General features: G+C 39.5%; 1 protein-coding gene across 1 annotated transcript in view; it reads left to right on the top strand.

Moving 5' to 3' along the window:
* Positions 1 to 2774: 2774 nt before the first annotated feature.
* The window catches only part of LMBRD1 (LMBR1 domain containing 1), a 75531-nt gene continuing 53045 nt past the window's right edge, over positions 2775 to 25260 (top strand). Inside the window, exons 1-5 of the mRNA XM_086745513.1 lie at positions 2775 to 2847; positions 3370 to 3546; positions 12585 to 12645; positions 19031 to 19125; positions 20094 to 20161. Of these exons, the coding sequence (XP_086601639.1) occupies positions 2788 to 2847; positions 3370 to 3546; positions 12585 to 12645; positions 19031 to 19125; positions 20094 to 20161 (461 nt within the window). The 5' untranslated portion in view covers positions 2775 to 2787. The remainder of the gene's footprint in view (positions 2848 to 3369; positions 3547 to 12584; positions 12646 to 19030; positions 19126 to 20093; positions 20162 to 25260) is intronic.

Raw genomic sequence — 25260 nt, 5'->3', positions numbered from 1 at the left:
GAAAAAAATTTCACTGAAGTCTTGAAAACCTTGCTTGTTACCCAGTTAAGACTAGGGCAGAAACCTTATTTACCAAATAGGAATGGACCTGGCAGAGTGACGCTAATTTCTTCAAAATTACCATTTACTGCCAAAATACAGGAAAATTTTAACAAAAGACTCAAGGATTGTATTTTTCTTTTAGTGGGAAACAAATCATTTTGGTTTGTTTTGCTTGTTTTTTTTTTTTTTTTTTACTGTTTGTTAAACTACATAAACCCCTAACTGTTTAGAATGGAAAAGATTTTTTGATCATGATGAAGTTACACTCATGGCTTATTTGCTCAAGCAAGTTAAATATTTATGTAACCATTTAAGTCAAAACAAAAAAGATTTGTGGTCGGAATACAGCTATAATATTTTTAATTTTTTTTTTTTTTTACATCAGCCTGAATTCTTAACTAGTTACTGGTCTCTGATGTTTGGTATTTCAATATTTTATTGATAAAGGTATGCAGTGCTGTACAAAACATAAAATCTTTATATACTCTAAGGGCAAATACTTCCTTTCCCACTTGGGAATAGTTTATTTTTAATGCTGTTCTTTAAGTTTTTAATTCTTCATGGGTTCTAGGGCAATTTTGAATTATAACATACATATTTAATAGTAATGACATCCAGAGAAATATTTTCTGTGGCGGATATAATACATACACATTAATAGTAATATACAAAAAAAAAAAGTAACACATACACAATATAGTTATCTGCTTACTGACCTATAACTATTTATAGTTATATAGTATCTGCTGCTCTTCTCATCAGATTACGAGCCCATCTGGATTGCCATGAACTGTCCTTTACTCACTGGTCATTAGCACCACAACCACTGCACAACCACCTGCCTGCTGCCTGTGCCCTCACACCAAATGGAAACCTCGCATAAGCATTTGCCTCGCCAGAACGAGCCTCCCAAACACCACCACTTCTCCACCAGCAGGCCCTTTCTTGCAATGCTACAAGCTCACCTAAAAACTGCACCCATGACCAACCACCCAAGCAGCTTATGAATAACCACCACATTGTGCTTCCACCTGCACTGCCCTCACAGTAAGCTAACACATGGTACAGGTATTTACCCCTGCAAGCAACATTGCCCTTCACAAGCCAACAGACCCTCTGCAGGTTTACTAGCTCTCCAGAACCCTCTTCAATCATTATCACTTGGTTCATGAATGCTGCCACATGCCAGCATCCTCCACACTGCCCTGACAACAAACAGAGAAGTACAGCATGTGTCCACTGCTCTGAGGGGAAGCTTCCAATTCTCCTGTCCATCCAAACCAAGTCCCTTGTTGCAGAGCTGCAAGCCCATATGAACTCCTGCCGCCCATCAACCACCCCACGCATAGCTTGTGAGTGCCATCACAACACTGTCACAGCAAAATGAAGCCCAGTAAAGCTGTCAGCCACTTCCTGGCACAGCTGTTCCACCACACACACCACTAGGTAACTTCTCCTGAGAGCACAAGTCCACCTGAGCACACACCTCAGACATCTTGGGTATAGCCCACAAGCACTGCCACATGCTACTGTCTCATATCATAGAATCACAGAACAGTTTGAGTTGGAAAGGACCTTTAAAAGTCACCTAGTCCACCCCCCCTGCAAGCAGCAGGGACATCTTCAACTAGATCAGGTTGCTCAGAGCCCTGTCCAACCTGGCCTTGAATGTTTTCAGGGATGGGGCATCTACCACCTCTCTGGGCAACCTGTTCCACTGTTCCACCACCCTCACTGGAAATAATTTTTTCCTAATGTTTAATCTGAATCTACCTTCCTCTATTTTAAAACATTACCCCTCATCCTCCCACAACAGGTCTCACCAAAGATTTTCTCCCCATCATTCCTATAAGCCCCCTTTAGGTACTGCAAGGCCGCTATAAGGTCTCCCTGGAGCCTACTCCAGGCTGAGCAGCCCCAACTCTCCCAGCCTGTCATCATAGGAAAGGTGCTCCAGCCCTCTGATCATCTTTGTGGCCCTCCTCTGGACCTTCTCCAACTGGTCCATGTCCTTCTTATGTTGGGGGCTCCAGAACTGGACACAGTACTCCAGGTGGGGTCTCACCAGGGCAGAGTAGAGGGTGAGAATCACCTCCCTCGACCTGCTGATGCTCTCTTGATGCAGCCCAGGATGCGGTTGGCCTTCTGGGCTGCAAGAGAGCATTGCCGGCTCATGTTGAGCTTCTTGTCCTCTAGCACCCCCAAGTCCTTCTCCTCAGGGCTGCTCTCAATCTGTTCCCTGCCCAGCCTGTATTTGTGCCTTGGGTTGGCCTGACCCATGTGCAGGACCTTGCACTTGACCTTGTGGAACTTCACGAGGTTTGCACCGGCCCACCTCTCCAGACGGTCAAGGTTCCCCCGCTTCCATCCAGCATGCCAAGCCCGGGGCAAAGGCACCAGGGTGCGAGGACCACCACCCCCCCCCCCGGCCCCATCCCCTCGTCGCGCACCCCGGCCCGCCCGTCCCCTCCGGCCGCGCCTCTCCCGTGTCACAAAGTAAGGCGGCGGACAGCCCCTGCGTGGCGAGCCCCAGGCTACCAGCCCCTCGCGGCTGCTTGCGGCGCGGGGCAGGAGCCACTGATCGCCGACTGAAAGCGAAAGCTGTCACCGCGACGGGCGCGTGACGTCGCACTCCGCGGCCCGCCCGGCTGTTGTTACGCACGGTTCCCATAGTGACGCCATGCCCGCCCCTTTAAAAGCCCCCGCCTCAAAGGGGTGGGTACGCCGCTGTTGACAGAAGCGAAGATGGCGGCGGCTGCTTCTGAGCTGGTGACGGGATGGTGCCTCTTCGGCCTGGCCCTGCTGGTGAGAGGCCGCTCCGCCGCGGCCGGCTGCCCCGGTCACGCACCCCTTCCTCTCCCTCGGGGCCGGCGGGATCCGCGCTTTCCCTTCCGCCGCCGCGGGCCGGCTGCTCCTTCTCCTCCCTCCTCGTCCCCTCGCTGTTCCAGCTGCGGGCTTCCCACCTGGCCTCCTCGCTCGGCCCGTGTCCCCCCGGCCCGGCAGCTCCTGCCGCTGCCCCGGCACAGCGGAGCCCGGAGCTGAGGCTGCGGGGCTGCCTTGCCCTCCTGCCGGGGCTCTCAGCGCTGCGTGTTGGTGTCTCAGCCTGTTGCGTGAGTGCTGCTCTCGCTGTTGCTCAGGCTGACCTTAATGGAGGTTCAAAGAGTGAACTGTGTGTGTAGTGAATATAGCACTGCTGCCTAGGGCTCGGGTGAAAGGTGTGCTGATGCTATGCCAGTCATCAATACCATGATACAGAGTCTGACTGTGGTATGGCTTTCTGATAACCTTATTGTGCAACTTGTAACTATCTTTCTCTATGTATTTCAGGCTATCCTGATTTTCTGCTGGGTTTATGTGCGCAAGTATCAGAGTCGGAGAGAAAGTGAAGTGATTTCTACCATAACAGCTATCTTTGCTTTGGCAGTGGCTCTTATCTCATCAGCGCTACTACCAGTGGACATCTTTTTGGTTTCATATATGAAAAATCAAAATGGTACATTTAAGGTATGGACTTATAAAAATGTTACTTGCCCCTTTGAAAAAAGCACTTTTGTATTGTCTAAGTGTTTAGTACCAAAGGTAATGCTTGTTCTAGTACCTGGGTTTCTGGCAAGCTGGAAACTAGCACTGCAAAACCAACACTGTTCTGTTTATTTGAACTGGATTTCAGTTTTCACTTCTATGTTTTATATTTATTCCTGTAAGACTTCCAGATTCTGCTCATTCCCTGGTTTGTGTTAATACATTTGTGCATATTGCCATCCTCGAGCTGTAAATAAATCTCCTAAATACTGCTTTTTAGTATGTAATAGGACATTGAACAAAGGGACAACAAATTCCATTCTACAAAAATAGACTGTGTTGCCCATTTGCAACTTAAGATAATTTTGAGTGTCTTTTTTTTTTTTTGGCTAGCTTTCTCTTATTCTGATACTGAAACATTACCATAATAAATCTCTATAGGTCTTAATCTACCTATAATGTAAAGCCTGAGTTAATAAGCAGCTATTTTAAAGAAGGAGAGGTGGAAAATCAAAATCCCTTGCAAGGGGAACAGGGATACAGTAGTACCTCTTCTTACCTGATGCTGCCTTCACAGGACTATTGTTTTTGTAAGCTTATACTGTAGGGGATTGCTGTGCAAAATGATTTCTTAATGATATAAGTACTTACTGTATGCACTGCTGTAAGAGTTCTTCCCAATGCTGAAAGTATTGGCCATTTTAACTTTCAAGGATGGTTCTTGAAGGTAGTGACCCAGCGTCTTTGTGAGGACTCTACCATTAAAACCAGGTGAAACTGGAGTATATTAATTTGAATAACAGCTTAGTTTGTTTTGGAGTTTAGCTGAATCTGTGGTAAAGGAGATAGTCCTGAAACAAATGAGAGAGTGGGCAGATGGTAAATGCCTGAACACTAAACTTGGACTGCATTCCCTTCCAGCCCTGCTTCCAAAGGAAAACTTAAGTCCTTCCAGATCCTTGATAATGCTTCAGAACTAGCTTGCAGCCAATACAGTGCCTTTTGGCTGGTGCTCCTGTAAATGCAAGTCATAAGAAGCCTCCAGAATTGAGCTGTGATGTGATTTTTATGCTTATTGCTCAGTGGTAATACAGAATAAATTAAGCTATTGTTCAATGTTATTGTTAAAAGTTTGTATCTTCAGATTTTCTTTGTTCACAATTAAAATGGATATAGAAGTGGAAGAGAACTTTCATATCTCACAGTACTAGCAGTTCAATGAGAAAAACACTGAGTATTAAGAAAAATATTGAGCCTGAGAAGGCACAATGATGTAACTAGGCCCAGCTCAAAAATGCACATCTGCTGGGGACTAAGCAGAATTCCCTGCTGCAAAGGAGGCCTATTTTGTTAATGTATGCTTTCCCTGATTTGAGAAACAACTTGTGAGGAGGAGAGGAGGCCAAATGTGATTATGCAATCACTACAGACTTAGTTAAAGGAAACATGATTAATAGAAGGAAAATTACTGTACTTTAAGTGCTGTTTTTCTTGAGCTAGATTTCTTAGTAGTCACATGCTGTAATATGATAGAACGGGTAGATTCTGCTTAAAAATTATGCCTGAAGGTAAGCTTTCATGCTTGCTCATATTTCTTTAAAGTACTTTTGCATGTGCTTCTGACTCTTGGTCCTACTTTGTTCTTAATGTTTGTAGCTACTGCTGATGGCCTGTTGGAAAAAAAAAAATTGCTCCATACTGCCTTGGAGAAAAATCCTTTCATCTCTTTTAAAGCTTAGCTGAATGAGTTTCTAGATTTGCAGCAGTATCATGAGATCTTAGGATATTAATACATTTGATCCGACACAAGTATTGAAATTGTGATATAGAAATATTAATGTGGCCTTCCTGATAAATTTCAGCGGATCTGAAGTTAGTCCGAACATACAAACCTATGCGTAAACACACAACTTCATTGATTTGGTAATTTTGCTTTAGGTGTAATGTCAGGTTAGGAGGTTGACAGCATCTTAATGTGATATCTTTGTTAATTGTTAAAGCTTTAAACACTGTTCTGGGTAACATGTACTCTTCTGCTACTGCTTCACAAATAAGACAGACTGTATTGGGTTCAGAGTGTCTCCAAGAGCCTACTGCCCTTCCTCTAGTCCATTCTTTCAAACCCAGCATCGCCAAGGCCCTGTATCTGATGCTGGGGTCTGAAGGACTATGACTCTGGCAAGAATTCTCTGTTTTGAATGGCTGGAGTGAGTTAAGTCTTCACTAGATTATTCTTACTGAATTTTTGAGGCAGATTAAGGTAGCAGATGTGGATAATAATCTCTGTAGATAAATCATTAGTTCATCAAAAAACCTTCCAAATGGATGGTTTCAGAGCTTATGCCAAAAGAGTAGTGACAGTTATCCAGATCCTAGGTAAATTAATTTTTTTACTGTATGTACTCTTTTCTCATCTCTCTAACACTGATACTTGGAATTACAGTTGGGAGGTAGAGAAAGTCAAGGATGCTCAGTGTAGAAGGAAGAGGTACTAAATGTGGACTTCCAGTGCCTTTTTAATGCATCTGACCCTACTATAGTCTTGTAGATATTCCTGAGGTTTTTCTGTGAACAGACTTGTAGCAAACGTGGGGAGAAGCATGCTATACTAATAGCAAAGGTTAAGTTGAAGGCATAGTCTGATGGTTCAAAGTTTTCACTGTGAATTGTGTGTTCAGTGCCAAGTGGAGGTATGTGGGCTGACTACAAGGATTGGCTTGTCTGAAGTGTGGTACCTGGGTAGATTACCCTTCTCTGAAGGCTGTCAAAATGATGCTGCTTTCTGGATGATTTCACTTAAAACAGTGTTGTGTAGCTCTTCTCTATCATGTGTTCTGTGGTCTCTTCTGTGACAAAAGCCATATACTATAAATTGGTCAGCATTTATTAACCTTGAGGCTTTGCCTATTTTGACAGGGCTGCTAACTGAAAGATGTATGAACAGTATCTTAAGTTTAAGACAAGTTATTCCTTAATATAAACAAGTCACTTGTGGCATTTGGTACCTGTTGGTGTCTCACACCATATTTTGTGTGACTTACCTTGAAGGTTTTATAGTGAGTGAGTTGAGCGGTTTTGGTATTAAAGGTTTTGCATTGTAGTTGTGTAGTCCTTGGGAAAGGAGCAGTGGTGCATGGACTCAAGTGGTTGTTGTTCCTATGTACAATAGGATTCATTGCAACAACACATTTTTTTGGATGCTAGAATTGCTTTGCACAGTATTGTTAAGTAGGAAAGCAGGCTTTTGGTTCTAGTACTAACCAAAAGAACTTGAGTATTATGTTGTGTTGTAGTTTAGCCCCACTCAGGACCAAGCTAAGCATCTCTCACTTCCCCCACCCTCTGAGGGAATGGGGGAGACATAACAGAAGAAAAAGGCTCAAGGGTTGAGATAAGGACAGGGAGAGATCATTGAAGTTACCCTTACAGGTAAAACAGACTGAACTTGAAGAAAACTATTTAATAAAACCAAAGCAGGATAATGAGGAAGAGAACAAAAAACAACTTCCTCTCTCCCCCTCCCTTTTCCTGGGCCTTACTTCATTTTCAATTATCTCTACCTCCTTCCCCCCCCACATACAGTGTACAGGGATAATAAGCAATGGAGGTTGCAGTCAGTTCATCACATGTCACTTTATGCTGTTCCTTCCTCCTTGGAGGAAGAACTTCTCTCATTCCTCCCATGCTCCAGTGTGGGGTCACTCCCATGGGCTGCAGTCCTTCATGAAACTGCTCCAGTGTGGGTTGTTTTTCCATGGCATGCAGTCCCTCTGGAACTGGCTGCACCAGTGTGGGTCCTCATGGGCCACAGTCTCCTTCAGGCATCCACCTGCCCTGGTGTGGGCTCCTCCATGGGCTGCAGGTGAATCTCTGCTCCCCTGTCTCTGCAGGGGGTCAGCCTGCTTCACCATGGTCTTAGCCACAGGCTACAGCGGAATCTTGGCCAGGAGCAGCACTACTCCTCCCCCTCCTTCTTCCCTGACCTTGGCATCTGCAGCCATTTCTCTCACAAAAAATTCCTCACAATCAGGCTCAGGCAGATGCCTCTCAGGTTCTCTTCACATCTCTCCACTTCTTGCAGCCAGGCTGGGCTGAGTTGGGCCCAGATGACTGATGGCAGGAGGCCAGAGGGTGAGGGCTGCAAAGCCCACGAAGCTTGCACCTCCCCATCTCTACCCCTGCTTTAACTTCACAACCTCTCCCTTGTTTTTTGCCTTCTTAAATACACTATCACAGAGGTGTTATCAGTGAACATTCTGTCACCAGTTGGCTTGGTCTTGGCCAGAGGTGGGTCTGCCCTAGACCTGGCCAAGTCCACCAGACAAAGGGGAAACTTCTAGCAGCTTCTTACAGAAGCTGCCACCATAGCCCCCGCTAAACAAAACCAACACACCTTCTAAGTGAAGTCTTGGTAATATTCATGAGCACCACTTTTATCTTGAAGGTTTTGGTTGTTTGTGTTATCAGTACTTTAGTTTATGCAATGGATTTCAAATACATCCAGTTATATCTGATCTGTTTGATCTGGAAGCTTGCTTGGTTTATAGCAAGCACTTAGAAACAGAAAATTTCCCCCTAGCTTTAAAGACTTAAGATTGCTGCTGGAACCCCAGACCTCTGTCTGAGACCTACAAGTCTTATAAATATTTAAAACATAGCTGATGCTGTCTTGCAGCAGGAAGACTGCTTGAAACAAGGATGTTATCCTTGCCACAGTCTTTTTTTATTCTGTTTTTGATGCAGGAGAGGCGATGAGAACTTTTTGAAATGTGTGGGTTCTTGGTACTATATGAAGTTAAAAGCCAGTGGCATTTCTTTCAGTCTGGTTAGACTGAACACATCACAAACCTTGGGTGTGTGCCTGAGCTGTTAAAAGCCAATTGTCTCATCAATGATTCAAGGAGTAGCATCTGCTTAATAGGAGATCCTTTTTGCAGACCATTCTATTAAGATTTTTTTTAGATCTTCGGAGAAATGCATTGTGTAGCTGCTCAGAATACAGAAGCACTAAAAATGTCAGATTTTTTTATTCTAGAAAGGTGTTAGCTGAGAAGTAATTATTGACTGACTTCTTGTCCTCAGTAGGAATTACTTCTTGTGGAGTAACAATACTTGGTCAAAATGTTCATCGTAGTCAGATGTGGGTGAGATGTGAATGTTTCTGGATGTTATTCTCCACCTGGCAGTGAAAATCTCTCTCCCATTTTAGAGGTAACAGGCTGGAGGATCTGAGACCTGGATATGAGGTTTCTTTATATCTAACCATACTGTGACCAACTCTTCAGTCTTTGGTATTGTTGGCTAAGCTTTAGGAGAGGCTAATCAGCAGAATGACTGCTACGTTTGGTGAAACATTGCAAATACTGAAACCTGACATGTTATGCCACTTTAAATTCTGTTAAGATACACTTGTGGAGAACAGGAGCTGTTTTCACTGGGTACTCAAATTCTTGCAGGTCCAGCAGTGACACTAGAAATGTCCCCTTTAGAAATTTATAGCCATCACCTTACCAAAAAGCAGGGGATGTCAAAAGTGTCAGACTAGCTTGTACTGCTTTTGTTTGGGGAAGCTATCTGTACAGTTTGAATAGTTCTGTTCTTTTGAAATATGTTAACATAAGTCACTAACTGGACACAGTTGCTGGGAGAGGGAAGACTCCACTCAATGGTTACTGGGGGAAACAAGTGTTCTTCATAACTAATATGCTATGAAAGTAATTTTTAAACGAATCTCTCTTCCTCAGAAGCTTTGCTTTAGTTTTAGTATTTGGCTAAACTGGAAGTGTCTTAAACTACCTCTTTTATATCCTTGTTTACATTATTTAATTTTACACTTGTAACTGTATTCTGTATCCAGAATCCTTCAACATAGCTTATCTTAAGGAATAATTAAGAGTAATAGCTTAATGTAGGCCATCATACTCATTGCATATATCCTTGCAATTTGTTAATTCCCTTATCTATCAATACAATGCATTGTTACAGGTGTTTTAACAGTGATATGATGTAGGCTTGCTAAACAGCATGGAGCAGAATGTATTACAGCAGAACAGTGCGAGTGCCTGAATTCCACAGATCTGAAGAGAATTTGTGGTCACATTTTAACATCTTAAACTGATGTTGAAGGTGGCAATGAATTCTCACCTTCATAATATATTGTGGTTCTAAGGTATTTGCTATTTATACTGTATGCTTAGGCCATAATAGATGGAAAAGAAAATGGACTTGGTCTAGAGACTGTCCAGGTGAGTTATCAAGTGAGTCCTGGATATGCTTGTCAGCTAAATTCATATACCTATCAACTTGATGTATCAGAACTGCTGCTGATGTATCTTTGACACTCACTAGGTAGCACTGCTTGTCACTTTTTGACAAGACTGTGCTACTGTCATTAGCTTTTGCAACAGCTCAGATAAACTAGTTACTGCTTTTGAGTTGTTGATGATGTGTGCATATGGATAACTTGCCAGTAAAAATAAGGATTTTTGTGTCTGTACTTTGTGTCAATGTGGGGCTTCAACAGCTGACTGAAAGCTGATAGAATAAGTATGATATACCAGTAAATTGGCTGGCATTACAGATTGTTCTTGTGCAGAGTAGCGCAAAGTTTGAAGGTTCAGGTGCATGTACACAATGGTGAAATGTGCACATCTTTAAGTCTTTGTCTTTTAATGTAAGATAGCATATAAAAATACTGAGATATTGTAATGTATGTTTTCTAGTATACTCTGGTCCTGTACACAACTTAATTTCAGCAACATTGTAGCTACTTTTCATTTTATTCAAGTTCTACATCTATACACTGTTATAAATGTTATTAATACTTTTCTGAAGTTGGAGGAGAAGCAGTTTTCTGGCAGTTAAGCCCTGTTGTATTTCAGTTACTAGCTACCTCTTCCTGTAAAGTGGCAGTGCCACTGAAACTTTGGATCTTATGGTAGCTTTTCATCCTTACTCTTGGTGTAGATTTGGAATGTCTCCATTGCTCATGAGACCTTTTTCAAATACTTACTTGGAAGTAAATAATGCCACCTTTTCAGTCTTGGTTTTCCCTTAGGTGTAATTAAAGCAATGCATTTCCTTTGTTTTTAACACTAGGCAATTTAAATACTTTAATATTCTGTGTATGTATTCATAACTAATTACAATCATGTTCTTTGTATTTTTATACAAATGCCTAGAAATTTTTCAGTTGAAAGGCTGTAGGCCTTGAGCCTGACAGTCTTCAAAGACTAGGCTTGTTGTCTGCCTGACAGACATCTAACTTAAGGTGTTAACTTCTGTCACATCTACTAAAATATTTTTATCCTTTCTTTTTGCTGATTAGATGACAAAATGGATATGTACTGTTCTACTCAAATTCTGGTTGAATGATAATTTAATTTATTTCAGACAGTGAACAATAAAAGCTTGATGTCAAGTGGCCTACTGAAAGTCTTAATATAGAACATGAAGGAAGGTGGTACTGATTTTCTGAGATAATAGAAGAATTAAGTGGCTATGGTATGTCATCAAACCCATATTCTATGAGAGTTCTGAGAGAACTGATAAAGCAAGGGTTAAACTTCAAGTCTTATCATGTGCAGTCCTTAAGGAGTACGCTCGCTTGCATTTTTCATATGCTCTGTATTAGTGCATGCATCTTAAAACAACTGAAAGGGCTTGAGCTTACCAGTTTGAAAAAAGCCTGCACAGAAGTTGAAAGGAGCTTTGGCAGTACTGGATCTCTTGTTTTTCACCAATTCAATTGTGTTAGTGCGTCTTGCAAAATTTTTCAAAAGCTAGTGATCTTCTAGATAACTATTTTCTTGATCTTAATTACATGTACAGTAGATCCCACAATGTTTGATACCTTAGAAAGGTTCACATGTACAGAATTAATTTTTCTTCCCTATTTGAAGTCCTAACAAAGCAAATTATGCTTATGAAATTACTTTACCCTTTCTATTGAGTTGCATTTTTAGAAAACATTTTTATATCCATTATCTGACTCTTCTTTCTAGAAGGTGTTCCCAAACTCTAGTTTGAGGTATCATTTCTGTGACTGAAGTTCAGTAATGTGGATATCTGCCTCAAGCGGGATTTTTGGGCTTGGTCTTATAGCAATTCCCAGTGTCAGCCTTACTGATACCTCTCAATTAAAATAGCACTAGTTTTGTATTGACTTCAAGGTGAGTGATCCTTTACTTGATTGGATCCATCCATTAATGCTTTGCACGTACATATTTTCTGAAGAGTTGCAAAGCAGAAGTAAATATGTTAATTAGAAAATTAAATCAAATGTATCCAACTGCTGGGCTGGGCAACTCATACACCTTAGCTGTCTGTGCAGTCTTTTCTAATGTACCACGCTGCTTCCAAGCCTGTTATATGTTGAGTTTTGTAGAAAAACTCATCCTGAGGATAGCTTTGTACCTGCAAGGACTTGACTTTGAAGCTTGGAGTCCGTAAAAAAAGGGCTAGAACTGCAAATAATACCTCTAGTTCTCTTTTACAAAAGATTTTGAAAAACTTTTCAGATAGAGCTTCAGACTCAGTAGCTGCATTATCTGGTATGTAGAAAACAAAAATTGGTTTCATAAAAACCAGTATTTGGAGTGTCACTTAAATACTAAGTAAAGAATAAAAGTGAATTGTTAGCTACTTAAAATGATATTAACTAATAATTTTGTTTCAACTGTACATTGACATATCATGTGTAGTAACTGAGTTTATTAATCTGGAAAAATGAACAAAACAAAATCCCAGAGCTTTAAGTATGAGGCTAAGAGACAAAGTGAATATAAGCAGTGGGGATACTACTGCAGTGCCTATCCCCTGAAATGTGCCACGTTCCTTCATCGTCTTTGTTAGGTGAATTAGCTCTAACTTAAATTCCAGCACAGATTAGCAAAATGGATGCTTAATGTTTTTCCTTATGCTTTGATATAAGCAATTATTTTTAGTTCTATAAGAATACTATTGAATGAAGGGTTCTTTTGTTTCATTTGATGTTAAATGCTTCTATCCTTTATTACTAGGACTGGGCTGATGCTAATATTTCAAGACAAATTGAAGACACTGTACTTTATGGGTACTACAGTAAGTATTTTTATCTTCTAATTTAGTTCAATTATTAGGACCTTTAAGTGAAGGCATGAAGCTTTTAGGAGTCATACTCTATTATCCCTTTTCTGGTTAAACATTAGTCTTGCACTTAGTGCTCCTCAGTGTTTTTTTTTTACATTCAAGAACCCCCTAAAAATGCACATATACTGAAGACCAATCTATGAAAAGGCTAATAGCTTCTGCCACGTAATCTACTTCTAACATGTTTCCAATGTGTGTATTTAGAGGTCCCTTAAGGGAAATATATATGGTTTTGCTGTAACTTTCATAACACTTCACTTACGCAGTGGTGTGAAACTTGCTGAACATGTATAAAGTTTGTGCAACTGAGTGTAATGTGCTTTAAGTGTTCAGATTCAGCAACTACCATATTCAAAATCAGACCTACTACAAAGGAGCATAAAGGACTTGATTCAAGAGTGGTAATTCTAAACAGAACTGAAGCAGAAAATTAACTGAAATAAAATCTAATAAATTAACTCTTCACCAGATCTCTGTAGTTTCAGATCAGTTTATTTTAGTTGTCCTTAAGAAACTTATGAGAAGTTCTACTACTGAATATATGTAAGAGGTAGGTAGAGAAGAGTGATGCTTATCAGTTTCAGTGAAGTGCCTGCCTTGGTCAATGATAGGAACTCAAAGGCAGTTGCTTGCCTTTGGTCACCTTTCCCGTGACTTGAAGTTTTTTCTCTTGTGAGACCATGAGTTTCCTCTTCTGAATAATTTTTTTTTAGATCAGGAAATAATTGGCTCTAAACAGTAAACTTTTTATTAAGTCACAGAATAGTTATTGCCTGCCAGTGATAGTTTCAGAAACTGGAATGCACAGTTTCACATTGAATGAAGCCTAAAGCCAAAAGCAGTGAGATCCTTTCCTGTTTTCAAAAAGGAACTCTTTAAATGCTGGTTCATTTTCCACAAAGACTCTTCACTATAGAAGAGTGGAATTGCTTTGTGTGTAGTTTCTACTCTTGTTAGGTTGCTACGATCTTAACAGCCCAAGCATTTCAGAACTCGTAATGTGGAACAGTCTTTAAACTCCTCTGTGGACTACTTTCTATAGATTTTGAGACTGATGGATAAATTTCTGTAAGGTGTTTCAGACTGAGTCTCTCTTTAAAGCAAGATGTCTCTTGGTAATTCCTGAATTAATTTTTGGAATAGATTTGAGCTTAAACCTGAAAAAAATACTTTAGATTTTGGCCTATCTGGATGAATCTACTTGAAATATTGTAGGACTAATACTTCATTTCATAGCATATCCTCCAGATGGTGGTAGAGACTTAAAGATGGCTGTAAAAGTGGGGTTTTTGTGATCTTAATTTGAGGAACTGATGCATATTTTTATAACTAGAGCTACATTGAAGTGAGCAGTAATGAGTAACTATTTTTTACAAGTCTTATCATTCCTATATAAAAAGGCAACTTGATGCCTCTCCTGCATCATTAGGTCTAGTCCCCTGCTGCTGCTACACAGTGTAGTGCTGTGAAAGCTGAGAAGTACTAAGTTAAACAACTCTTCCAATCTTGTAATAACATTCAATTTTTTTTTTCTACTTGTATCTTTTTAAAGTATTTGGTCTTGGCATTTTTTTTAAGCAAACAGGATGGACAGAACTGAAATCTCCTTTTGTACTTAAGGACATGAATACCAGTACTTTATTATCTCTCCTGAAAATGCAGTGATAACTATATAGATCTTACTTGCCTCCTGTAGCTGTATTGGCAACTTACGGTATGCATTATTGGTACACTTATGTCACTGCCCTTCAATACAAGTCACTTGTAATTGTAGCATAAATTCGGAGGCTGTGGTGTAACTGATGTTTTAGAATATTAGGTTTACTTAACTGCCTGTATTGTAGTTTGCTGAGAAAGCTATCACTAAATGTAGAAAAGCATTTTTCTAGCGAAGTCATTAGTTCCCCATGAACAACTCATACCCAGCTGGTTTCTTGGCTACAGTGATGGAAGAGTAGAATGGCTTTGTACTGGTGGAATGATATGAGGTAACTTTCAGGTTGAAACTTGAAATAATGGTATTTTGAAGTGGGACTTCAGTAGCCTAAAAGCTTTACTTGGGAACCAGTCTACTGATTGCTTTGAAGCCGTAGTGGCTTAGTGTGTTATTTCTCATAAAACCAACTGTAGCAGAATATGTCAGCCAGTACTTGAGTGATTGAAGAATGATCAGTGCTTGGCAGATGCTCTAAAACAGCATGTCAGCTTGTGTTTGAAAGGAAAATTCTTTTCAGAAAGGGTTATAATTGGATATCATCCAACAGCACTTTCCTCTGTACCACAAAGAATCAGGCTGAAACAATTGATGGTAACCTGGAGCTGTGTTCGGTAGCTCTTCTTCCTCTACTGAGTAAATCTTGACTGTTGGAGTCAGCCTGACGTTTGGTGTCCTTTAAAGTTTTGCAAATGGTAAAAGGATGCCATCAGTAGATCCCAGTCTTCCTGTGAGGCAGATACAGATCTCTTATCCTGCATGTGTTAAGAGTCTCCCAACTGTAGTATGCCAAGGACTGTACTAAATTCTGTGGGGATCTCTGGGTGTGCTTTAAAGTCCATGCTGAACTGCTGATTTTCCATTTATTTTTTTTTCTTAAATAGAAGTATTTTCTTGAATCAGCAATAGTTATTGCATGGTGGTTCTTAGCTTAAAATAGTTTTCTGACAATTTATCCTAAAGAGTACTTGGTACAACTTTGATTTTTTTGTATGGGGTTTTGTCAGCTTACTGCAAGTGTTTGATACTGAGTCATTGACAAAGGACTCAAGCTTCTAGGAGTTGATAGGTGCAAGTCCAATGCAGCTACATATTTTCATGGTCTGATCCTAGGAGAAGTCATGTTAAATACTGTGGAAAAATTGCATAACTGTACTTGACAAATATTGTGGAGTTACATCTATAGAAAAGCTCTCCTAATAAGTGTGATTATTGAGAAACAATGTGCCAGAAAATCAGTTCAAAGTCTGTTATAGTATTGATGCTTACTGTGATAAAGTACTTTAACTGTCCTGCTTCAAATGAGTGATGATGACTTGAAATTCACTACTGTTTTGTATTCCTTAACTTTCACTGGGGAAAACAAGATGTCTGTTCTTGCAGTCTTGATGAAAAAATCTTTTAAGACTTTTTTTGTAATTAGATGTGAGAATAATGTATTGGGTAAGAAACACTTGTCTTGGGTTTTCTGAAGTAGCTTGTGACTTCTCAGCAGGAGAATTGAGAGAGTGTAAAACAAAGTGTCTTTAAGCAACTTAATAGTACTGATGTTATGCGATGCACCCATATATGATACCATCTGGAAAAGCAGAAGTTCTGTGTGATGGAAGAGACTTGTGATCATATAACACTTTTAAGCCTCCTGTTTCTCAAAGGAATTTGAGGGGCTATGTTGATTGCAGATACTCTACTTGAAATCTTCCCAGTTCTTGAAGATATTTTGGTTCCTTCTACCTACTACATTTTGCTGTTCTTTGTTTTTCCTAGTAGTATGAAGGACAACTAGGAGGAAAAAACTAAGTGAAAACATAATGAAGGCCTGGGCCATAGCTATAATTTACTTGAAGTCTACTAACAGGTTGAACTTTCTCATAGTTAAGATGTCTTTGTATTGATATGGTGCAAAACGGCAGAAAATGAGTCATTTGGACTTGACATAGGAATTGCTCTCTGAGAAACATCTCTTAAAGAAACCACCCTTATTTAGGAAATCTTTCTAAAGATTGCTTAGACTCTGTGGCATGAACCATTGTTGTACTGGCTATACAGTGAATCACTTGTCAAGTCGTAGTGCCTCAAGCTTCTCATACAACACAGAAATCTTTTGAAACAGAAGTTGGACCTCTGAACCAGAGCAAAGAGCAGTCAGTGATTTAAAACTAAAATCCATAGAAGTGCAATAACGAAAGCTGAGCCAGTCTGTCATGCCACAAGGTCACAGGGGAGTTGGGGGGAAGGGAGTATCTTTGTCACTTTGGCTGACTGGCTGTTTGCTGCTGCAGCGCCTTTGAGTTTGAAGGTTAGCTTTCCAGGGAATAAACAGCCCTTGTAGTGGGCAGAAAAACAGGCAATTAGATGCAAGCCCTTGGATGACTGTGAGCTGATAAAAGGTACTCTTTTTCCCTCTTCAGAACTTCAGAAAAAAGAAATTCAAAAACCAGATGATCAATGCCTTGTGTTATTGATAGAACTTTGCCAAATATTTTGAAGTTTAATAGGAAGAACAATATTTTACTACTTTAGCTATATGAGCTATAAAATTAATTTTCAATTTTAACTAAATTCTCACAGGCAGTTTTAAGAGTTCACATGAAGCATGAACAAAAAGGTCCGTGCTGAAATGATTTTACTTGGGAAGGACAAATGCAAATCTGCTTTTAAATAACTTTTTTTGTTACAGTCCTATAAAATTAGTATGGTAACAAGGTTTTTCAAAAGAGCAAATAGCAGAGCTGTTGCAACAGTAAGTGTAAGTTGAAGTTTATGCTATGCCATGTAAATACAGTTATCCTCAAGTTGTAGTATTAAGTCTTGTCTTGAAATGCATTGAAAGCCTGTAACTTCTAGAGCACATTTAAGGTGAACTTAAGGATTAAATGCCAGCAGAGCACACATGACAGATAGAAAATTCTGGAATGTGTCTCATACTGAATCTTGTTGTGTATGAAGATCCTGTCTCAGTTGATACAGATTATACTATTAGAGCTTAAGGTTTTTTAATAAAAAAAAATCTATTACAAGTCAGCATTGGCTGAGAACTTAAATACTTCTAGTAAAGTGTAAATTTGGAGGTATGACTATTTAATGGTTCCAAATAGTGTCTGTGAGATGGAAAACTGCAACCAAAGTTGATTTTTCCTCATCTTAGATAGAAAAAACTACCTGACAGGCTTGTGAACTGCCTGAAGATAGTCTCCACTTGAAGATTTATCAAGGTCTTCACTGAAGAACCCCAAAGGAGAACCATTATAGCTCTACAGGTCTGACTTCCACTCTTGATTTGGCAGAAACAAAGCTATAGTTGCATCTGGAATTAACTTGGCTCAATTTTTGTAGTAAATAGCTTAAATAGTGTGAGAAGTATCACTTAAATATCAAAGCCAGATGCTCTCTTGAAATGGAAATGTGCTACTTATGCTAGAAGGGGTCCTGTTTCCAGCAGCAGGATAGTGTGCTTTTTGCCCCCTTGTTTGAGCCATTGTTGGTGTTTGGTGGATACTTTGTGGTGTGCTAACCCAAACTTAAAAATTGGTAGAAATTGATTTTGACTCAGAAGTACTGAGTTTAGAAGGGGAACTCTAGAAATAATGTAGTTTATATTCACTGTTCACAGTGGCTCATCATGCTGGTTGGATTCTGAATATCTCCAAGAGTGGAGGCTCTGTCTTTGAGTAGCCTGTTCTATTTTCTGACTGCAGGCAGAATAGATGTTTTTGTTTAGATAGAAACTGCTATATTTCAGTTTGTGCTCATTCCCTTTTATCCTTTGCTTGGGCATTGCTGAGAATTCTACCATACTCTTCAGTCCCACACAAGTATTTGTACACATGGATAAGATACCACCCAAAGCCCTCTTTTTTTTTTTTCAGGCTGAACAGGCCTAGCTCTCAGATGTTCAAGCTGTTAATCATGGTTGCTTTTTGCTCAGCTCTCCAGTATTTGTCTCCTGTACTGGTGAGCCCAGAACTGGGCTTCAATTCTGAAGTGCTGGTGAGACCACATTGATTCAAGGGGAATAATTGCCTTCCTCTATTTGGTGGTGCCACTCTTCTTGAAGCAATTAATTGAATTGATTAATCCCTACTTTGAAAAAGGGATCTTAAGTGATGATACTGTATTGCTACAGGTAGTTTTATTTTGTGAATTGAGGTCATCAATAACAGAACCATGCCTTCCATCTATCATGTACTTACATTAATAGCAGAACATCTCCTGAAATAGAGTTCAGTGATCAAAGTAGCTTTAAATTTGTTGTATTTTTGTAACAACTTTTCTATGAACAACTTCTGTTATTTAGGTTGCATAGTCTGCTTTTATTCTCTCCTTTATTCTACCTCTTCCCCAGTGTGCTACTTCTCTGTATCACCTCCGTGCAGATGACTAGTTGTCTTTTTATTATTGCTGAACTTAAGGCAAATCTGAATTCCAGCAGGGATAGTTCTGTAAGTCCTTTGGAGTTCACAAAACAGTAGTAGTTCATATGCTGGCTAGTAAATGTTATTAACTTTTCAATGCTGGAAGTTAATAAGAGCTGGAGTTTAATTCTTTACTTTGAATTACTATGCAGTAAATGAAGTGCCAATGTAACTTTGTCTCTTGACTTAATTACCTTCTTTCTCCTAGCTTTGTACTCCATCATACTGTTCTGCGTCTTTCTGTGGATTCCCTTTGTCTATTTCTATTATGAGGAGAAAGAAGATGATGCCAACACATGCTCAGTAAGTTTACTCTAGCAAATGCACCAAGCAGTGAAAAGACAAATGAATGCAGGCAAAAATGAAAGCAAGAATTATTGTTTAGCTTCAATGCTACAATGTTAAGAGCATTTTGGTGCCTCTTACTAAAGTTTCTTTAAAATACTGAGGTAGCTCTTAATAATACTTAGTCTGACATAGCTTACTCTAAGCACTATGGTCTCATTTTTTGAGATAAGTAATTAACATCTGTATTGCACTGAATTCTTTAGGCTTCCTACAAATTCCTTTGAGCCTGATGTCATGTACAGGAAGCTAAAACTTCTTACCTGAGATTTTCCTTAGAATAGAAAACACGTATGAACAGGTTTTCAAGTAGAAGACAGGAAGATTATACGGATTATGAGATACTGTCTTCCTTCTTGTAGTGTTTGGATTTTTTTCATGAAGTAGGCAGCAGTAATTTACCTGAAGCTGCCACTTTATTTTCTGTAATGCTCTGAAGATTTTTGATGTGCATAACCTACCAGGGAATACAATAAATGCATGCCAGTAAGTTGCTAACATATCAAATGGAAATACTTTTCTTAAAGAATCTAAATAATTGATTGTGATGGTTTTCCCTTCTATTCACTTGTAACTTTGCCATGAGAAAAAAAGACTTGTAATCATAACCATAACATGAAGCATTAGTAATAAGAATTTTGCTTTAGTGTATTTGCACTGAATAAATGTACCCTGGCTTCTGGCCACAGCTGCTCAAGTGCATAGTTTATGATGGATGTATAATTCAATGTCATTGTTCATTATTCTCAAGCTATGAGACTCTTCAAGAATGTGTACTTGTGACTTGGACCTAGAACTACTGATATTTTCTGTGGAAGTCCTTTTCTAGAACACCTGGTATGCTAAGTATGCCTTGCCATAACTTGTGGGACAATACTTTTGGGCTTATTTTATGTTAATATGTTAACTTTCTCTTTAATACACAGCAGGTTAAAACTGCACTCAAATATACTCTGGGATTCATCACAATTTGTGCAGTTCTTCTCTTAATTGGGTAAGTATTTGTACTGAATGTTAACAGGGTATAACCCCAAACAGAACTTTGTTTTGTGCAAGATTAAAAAGGTAGATTATGGTGTACTCAGTCTGTATAATTAACATCTAGCTTAATCTCTAATAGAGCTTAAATATCCTGAGAATTATGTACTTGATAAGTAAGAGGTTTAACTGAAAGCTAAAACAGTTTTTCTTAATTGTAGAGGTACTTGTACTTCCAAGTTCTGCCTGTTTGTGCAGGGTGAATGTCCATCAAGGACAGGATGGCTGTGACATTTGCAACTGTATTGATAACTTGGTGTACAACAGGGAGTAAAATATTTGTGCTCTTCCTGTTTTCTTTCTCTATCAAATGCTTTCGTGGACATCCCAAAATATTTTTAGGGGTGTGGGTAGGTGTTATGTACTTAGTACTTCCCTAAATTGAAGTATTCTGTGAAAGTCTAAGTGTAGTGTGAGGTTCTACTTCATGTAGTTGTGCCTTGTATGATAAAGGTTTTGCTGGCATTTGTTTGCAGACATTACTGAAGTGGGTAAGTTGCTTGCAGCAAGTGCTGTTACTCTGAAACTCCAAGCAGTGTTACAAACACAATTCAAGATCACCATTTAGCATGACATGCACACCAACATCGAATGTTTCTAATGTATGCTGTGTCATAAGCCTTTTTAGTGTTTTGACTTCAGCAGTAAAGCTTGTAAAATTTATCAAATATATACTGAAATGATCTGTGTCAAAGTATTGGAGTGTGAAGTAGAAACTAGAGTGAAATTAATTCTTCTAATTGTGTACCACCTTACTGGAATAATGTTTTAGTTCTGATAAACGGTTAAGGTATACTTCTAAGTCTATTATCCTTTCAGGTATAAGTAACTTATTTGCTATTATGACTGAAGGAGTTTGAGTTGGCTTAATCATGGTCTAGAAATATTACTAAAGCTTCTGACAAAAGCTGTTTCTCTGACTGTTGGCTCACATCAATAGGCATATATATGTACTGTATAGTATATCCAGTTTAGCTAACTTTTCCAGTATCTGTAGTAGATGTCAGCTGAATCCCCAGTAGCTGTGAGCATGTTTGTTCCTCTCTTTCAGTAAGATGGAATTTGGTTCTTGACTTGTTAATTGTCCTCTGTGCTCTTCGGCTTGTTCTTTAAAACCTTCACAACTTCTAAATTAGTGGTTTCCATGATCTTCTTTGACAGTGGGCCATGTGACAGATTGACTTTCAGACTAGACAGCTGTAGTACTTGGCTTGGGATGAAGTTACTAACTGAACAGTGCTTTTCTGTAGTTACAGACTTGAAACTCACTGATCTGAACAGCAGAAGTTATCTGCTGCAGGGAAGAAGGACTCCTTTAGATACTGGTAGGGATGTTAGTATTTCTGGGTTCTAACTTCAACAATTTTTCTGCTATTGTACGTATGAGGTCACTTGCTTGCTTTTAAGATGGTAATGATTACACAGTAGCATCATTCTAATGCCCTTGGAATGGAAAAGCACCTTTGCTGCCTAAGATGCTGCTGCATAAAATGTGATTATTGTCTGTCCTGTTTAAGGGAAACTACTAAACTGAACAAATTAGTTCAGGAAGCAAGTGAGGTGACTGTGCTGAAGAAATATGTGACCTTTGGTTCTAATGTACTTCATGTTGTGTTTATATATAAAGTGGAGAGTGTCTCAGTGTTTGTGTACATTCTTGTTATGGAGAAGTTATCTGTCTTAGAGTTAGTCAGCTGTCTGCACAGCAAGCACAAAAAGCAGCCTCAGAAGTTCCAGTGTGATAGGCAAGAGAAGTGTAGATGCTGAAGTTTCTACTTAAGGGGTTCAATTGAATGTGGTAGTGAAGACCAGTCTTGCAGTACTGCATATACCTGGCAGTAGCAGGAGACTTTCTCACAGGTGGGCAGGATCAGACCAACATTAAAACAGACTGGAATTTCATGTACTGGGTTTCATTTTAGGAGGCTAGCTTTACTGAACCAGAATTCTCATGTGCACAGGTTACAAGAGCAAGAGAGGTTGGAATACTCCCTGTTAAGTGCCTAGCAAATAGACTATCTTGTTATGCTTACATGACTAGTGTCTCATATCAAGAAAAACTCTTCTGATTGATTAAGTAATCTGTATAATCAAACAGATCAATAAGTAGCTTGATTCCTTTAAAGCTAGGTCTGCATAAGAAGTCCCTACCTCTTTCTTGGTCAGCAGTCCTTGAAGAAACCATAGAAACTGGATTAAGCTTGAAGTTTAAGAATATCTTATTCTCACCTGGATGTTTCCCTTGGTCTGTTAGAGCTCTTATGTGACTACTTTGGGAAACATGATAACACAGCTCAATAAGCAGGATTGCATTGTCTAAATTGTTAGCAAGAGTGGTGTTTATACCTCTTACTCCAGTTGTCTGCTACAAAGCCTCTTGCTGTGGCTTGTGTGTATGTCTGTAATAGCACTTAAATGCTCTCCACACAAATAACTTGATGCATTAAAAGCAAAGTATAGGAAAAATTTATATTGGGATACTCAGAACTAATATTTACTTGTAATGCTTTTCCCTTCTTAAAAATTATCTACTTTCCTTGAATATAGTTTGTTTACTCTAAGTGTCTTGTGCTGGAGCCAAGGGGCTTGAGATAATACAATCTACATTCAGGCACCCTTATACAGTGTTTTGGTTTGAACTAAAATATTTGCTTTTGAGGGTAATGAATGATTGCCTCTAAAAGGAATGTTACCCTGACTATCAGTATTTGGAATTAAACTTGTTACCTTAAATTTCCTAGAATTTTCTTTTTAAAAGCTATTAATATATGTCTAATTAGCCTATAAATAATTATGCATATTACATTACCACAGGACTCACTTTAAAGAAATGAGTTTAAGTCTAGTGCATTAGAAATTATTTTCCTAAGGATGACAGTTAATGGCTCTCCTTTGATTTAAGGATCAAACTTGACCTATCTACACCTGTGCATTATTAGTCCTACCAAAAGTTAATAGTTTTAACCTGCTTGTCTTGCATTTACTTTGCTTGTTCTGCAGCTTAGGTATTGATCTAGATCTCAATCATAGTATTCCCAGGATGTGTTTTAAATAGCATAACAGTTTTCTTCTATTCTTAAAATTTACTATGGTTAATTATTTCATTTGTATCCAGATCTCCAAGTGTAAAACATCACATCACAGCTGAGCTACTCTGTTTGCATTAACTTAGTTCTCAGCTGCATGTCTGAAACCCTGCACTGACACTTCTACTCTATCCACTTGCTATCAGTGGACTGATCTCTATTGCATCACAATGCCAGGTGAATGGAGTTAGTTAGCATGGAAACTTCTCATTCTTTTGATAGCAAGATAGTCAAGACTTCTGTTGAACTTGTTTTTGCTTAGAATGCATGAAGAATAGGCTTAAACTGCTGTGCACTGTGCTGGTACAGTGGATGGACTGTGTTTTGGAGATCCTTTGAGATTGTGGACTGGGTCTGTAGATGGCTAGGCATGCTAACTCTGTCTCATTCTTCCTGTGGCCTGTTAAGCCAGAGGCCAAAAGTCTAAGTGGGCTGGATGGCCTTCTGGATAGTTTGCTACTAGTTGAGGGACCCTGTTCAGGAGAGGAAATAAATTGCCTGCTTGCTTGGGACTAAAGTGAATTTGCAGCTCTTGCATTCCTTTGAGGCCCTTGGTGCATGGAACCTGAACAGGAGCAGAAAGAATCAGTGTCCATCTCCTTCAGTTAAGATGTCACTGCATATTGAAGAGTGTGTATAAAGGTTTCTGTGGCTTCTGCTCTGATTAGTGTCTTTTGACATGTTGGTTGTAGGTAGTCTCAAGAAAATAAACCCAACCTGTTGCTTTTGGAGGGAGTAAAAAAAGGCAAGCAAGTTATAAATATCCGAAGATGTTCTTCCATCTCATTTGTTCCCTGCATGTGGTCCACAGATAGCAAATTCATACTGATGCTAAAATAAAAGGACTTGAGCTAATTTCACAGATGAGCTAGTATCCTAGAGTCTCATGTTTTAACTTTTTAGCAACAAAACCACTAGTTATTTCTGTTGCTATCTCTTTGAAGCAGAAATTTTGCTTAACTTCAATTTTAATATCTATCATGATTTTTTTTTCTGGATGCTATTTTATGGAAAGAATTACTACTAAAGGCAAATAGAAGAACAAAATGTGAAATCAGCAAGCATGCATCAACTTCAGTTAACACTAGCCTTATTCTACTTCTTGCACAGGCAAGAAGTTAAAAATGAAACATTTTTAGGTTAAGATTTTAACTTAAATTTTAGGAGTTATAACTTTGTTTGCAGAGTACCAGTTTGATTTTGATGTGATGATTGTAAGTGCATACAGTTATTTAGCAGTAACCTTTGAAAAATATGGCTTTCTATGATGAAGTTACAGCATTGGTGGATAAGGGATGACCAACTGATGTCATAAACCTGGACTTGTGCAAAGTGTTTAAGTGTCCTGCATGACATCCTCATCTCTAAACTAGAGACATGGATTTGAGGGACAGACAACTTGGTGAGTAAAGAATTGGCTGGATGGCTGTGCTTAAAGAGTTGTGGTCAATGGCTCAATGTCCAGGTGGAGACCAGTGATGACTGGTGTTCCTCAGGGTTTGGTATTGGGACTGGCCCTGTTCAACATCTTTGTGACATGGACAGTGGGATAGAGTGCACCCTCGGCAAGTTTGCTGATGACACCAAGCTATGTAGTGTGGTGAACACCCTGGAGGGGAGGGATGCCATCTAGAGGGACCTTGACAGGCTTGAAGGGTGGGCCCATGAGAACCTCATGACTATCAACAAGTCCAAGTGCTAAGTCCTACACATGGGTCAGGGCAATCCCAATCTGCTGAGCAGAGAATGAATTGAGAGCAAGATTGAGGAGAAGGACTTGGGGTAGTGATGGATGAGAAGCTCAACATGAGCCAGCATTGCACACTTGCAGTCCTGCAAGCCAACAGCATCCTGAGCCACATCAAAAGAAGCGTGACCAGCAGGTTGAGGGAGGCAATTCTCTTCTACTCCACTCTCCTGACACCCCCCCTGGAGTACTGTGTCCAGCTCTAGAGCCCTCAACATAAGA

The sequence above is a fragment of the Chlamydotis macqueenii genome, chromosome 3 (genome assembly GCF_036417535.1).
Source record: "Chlamydotis macqueenii isolate bChlMac1 chromosome 3, bChlMac1.mat, whole genome shotgun sequence".
NCBI classification, from domain to species: Eukaryota; Metazoa; Chordata; class Aves; order Otidiformes; family Otididae; genus Chlamydotis; species Chlamydotis macqueenii.
Note: the sequence above shows the minus strand (reverse complement) of the source record. Positions and strands in the feature narration are given on the sequence as shown.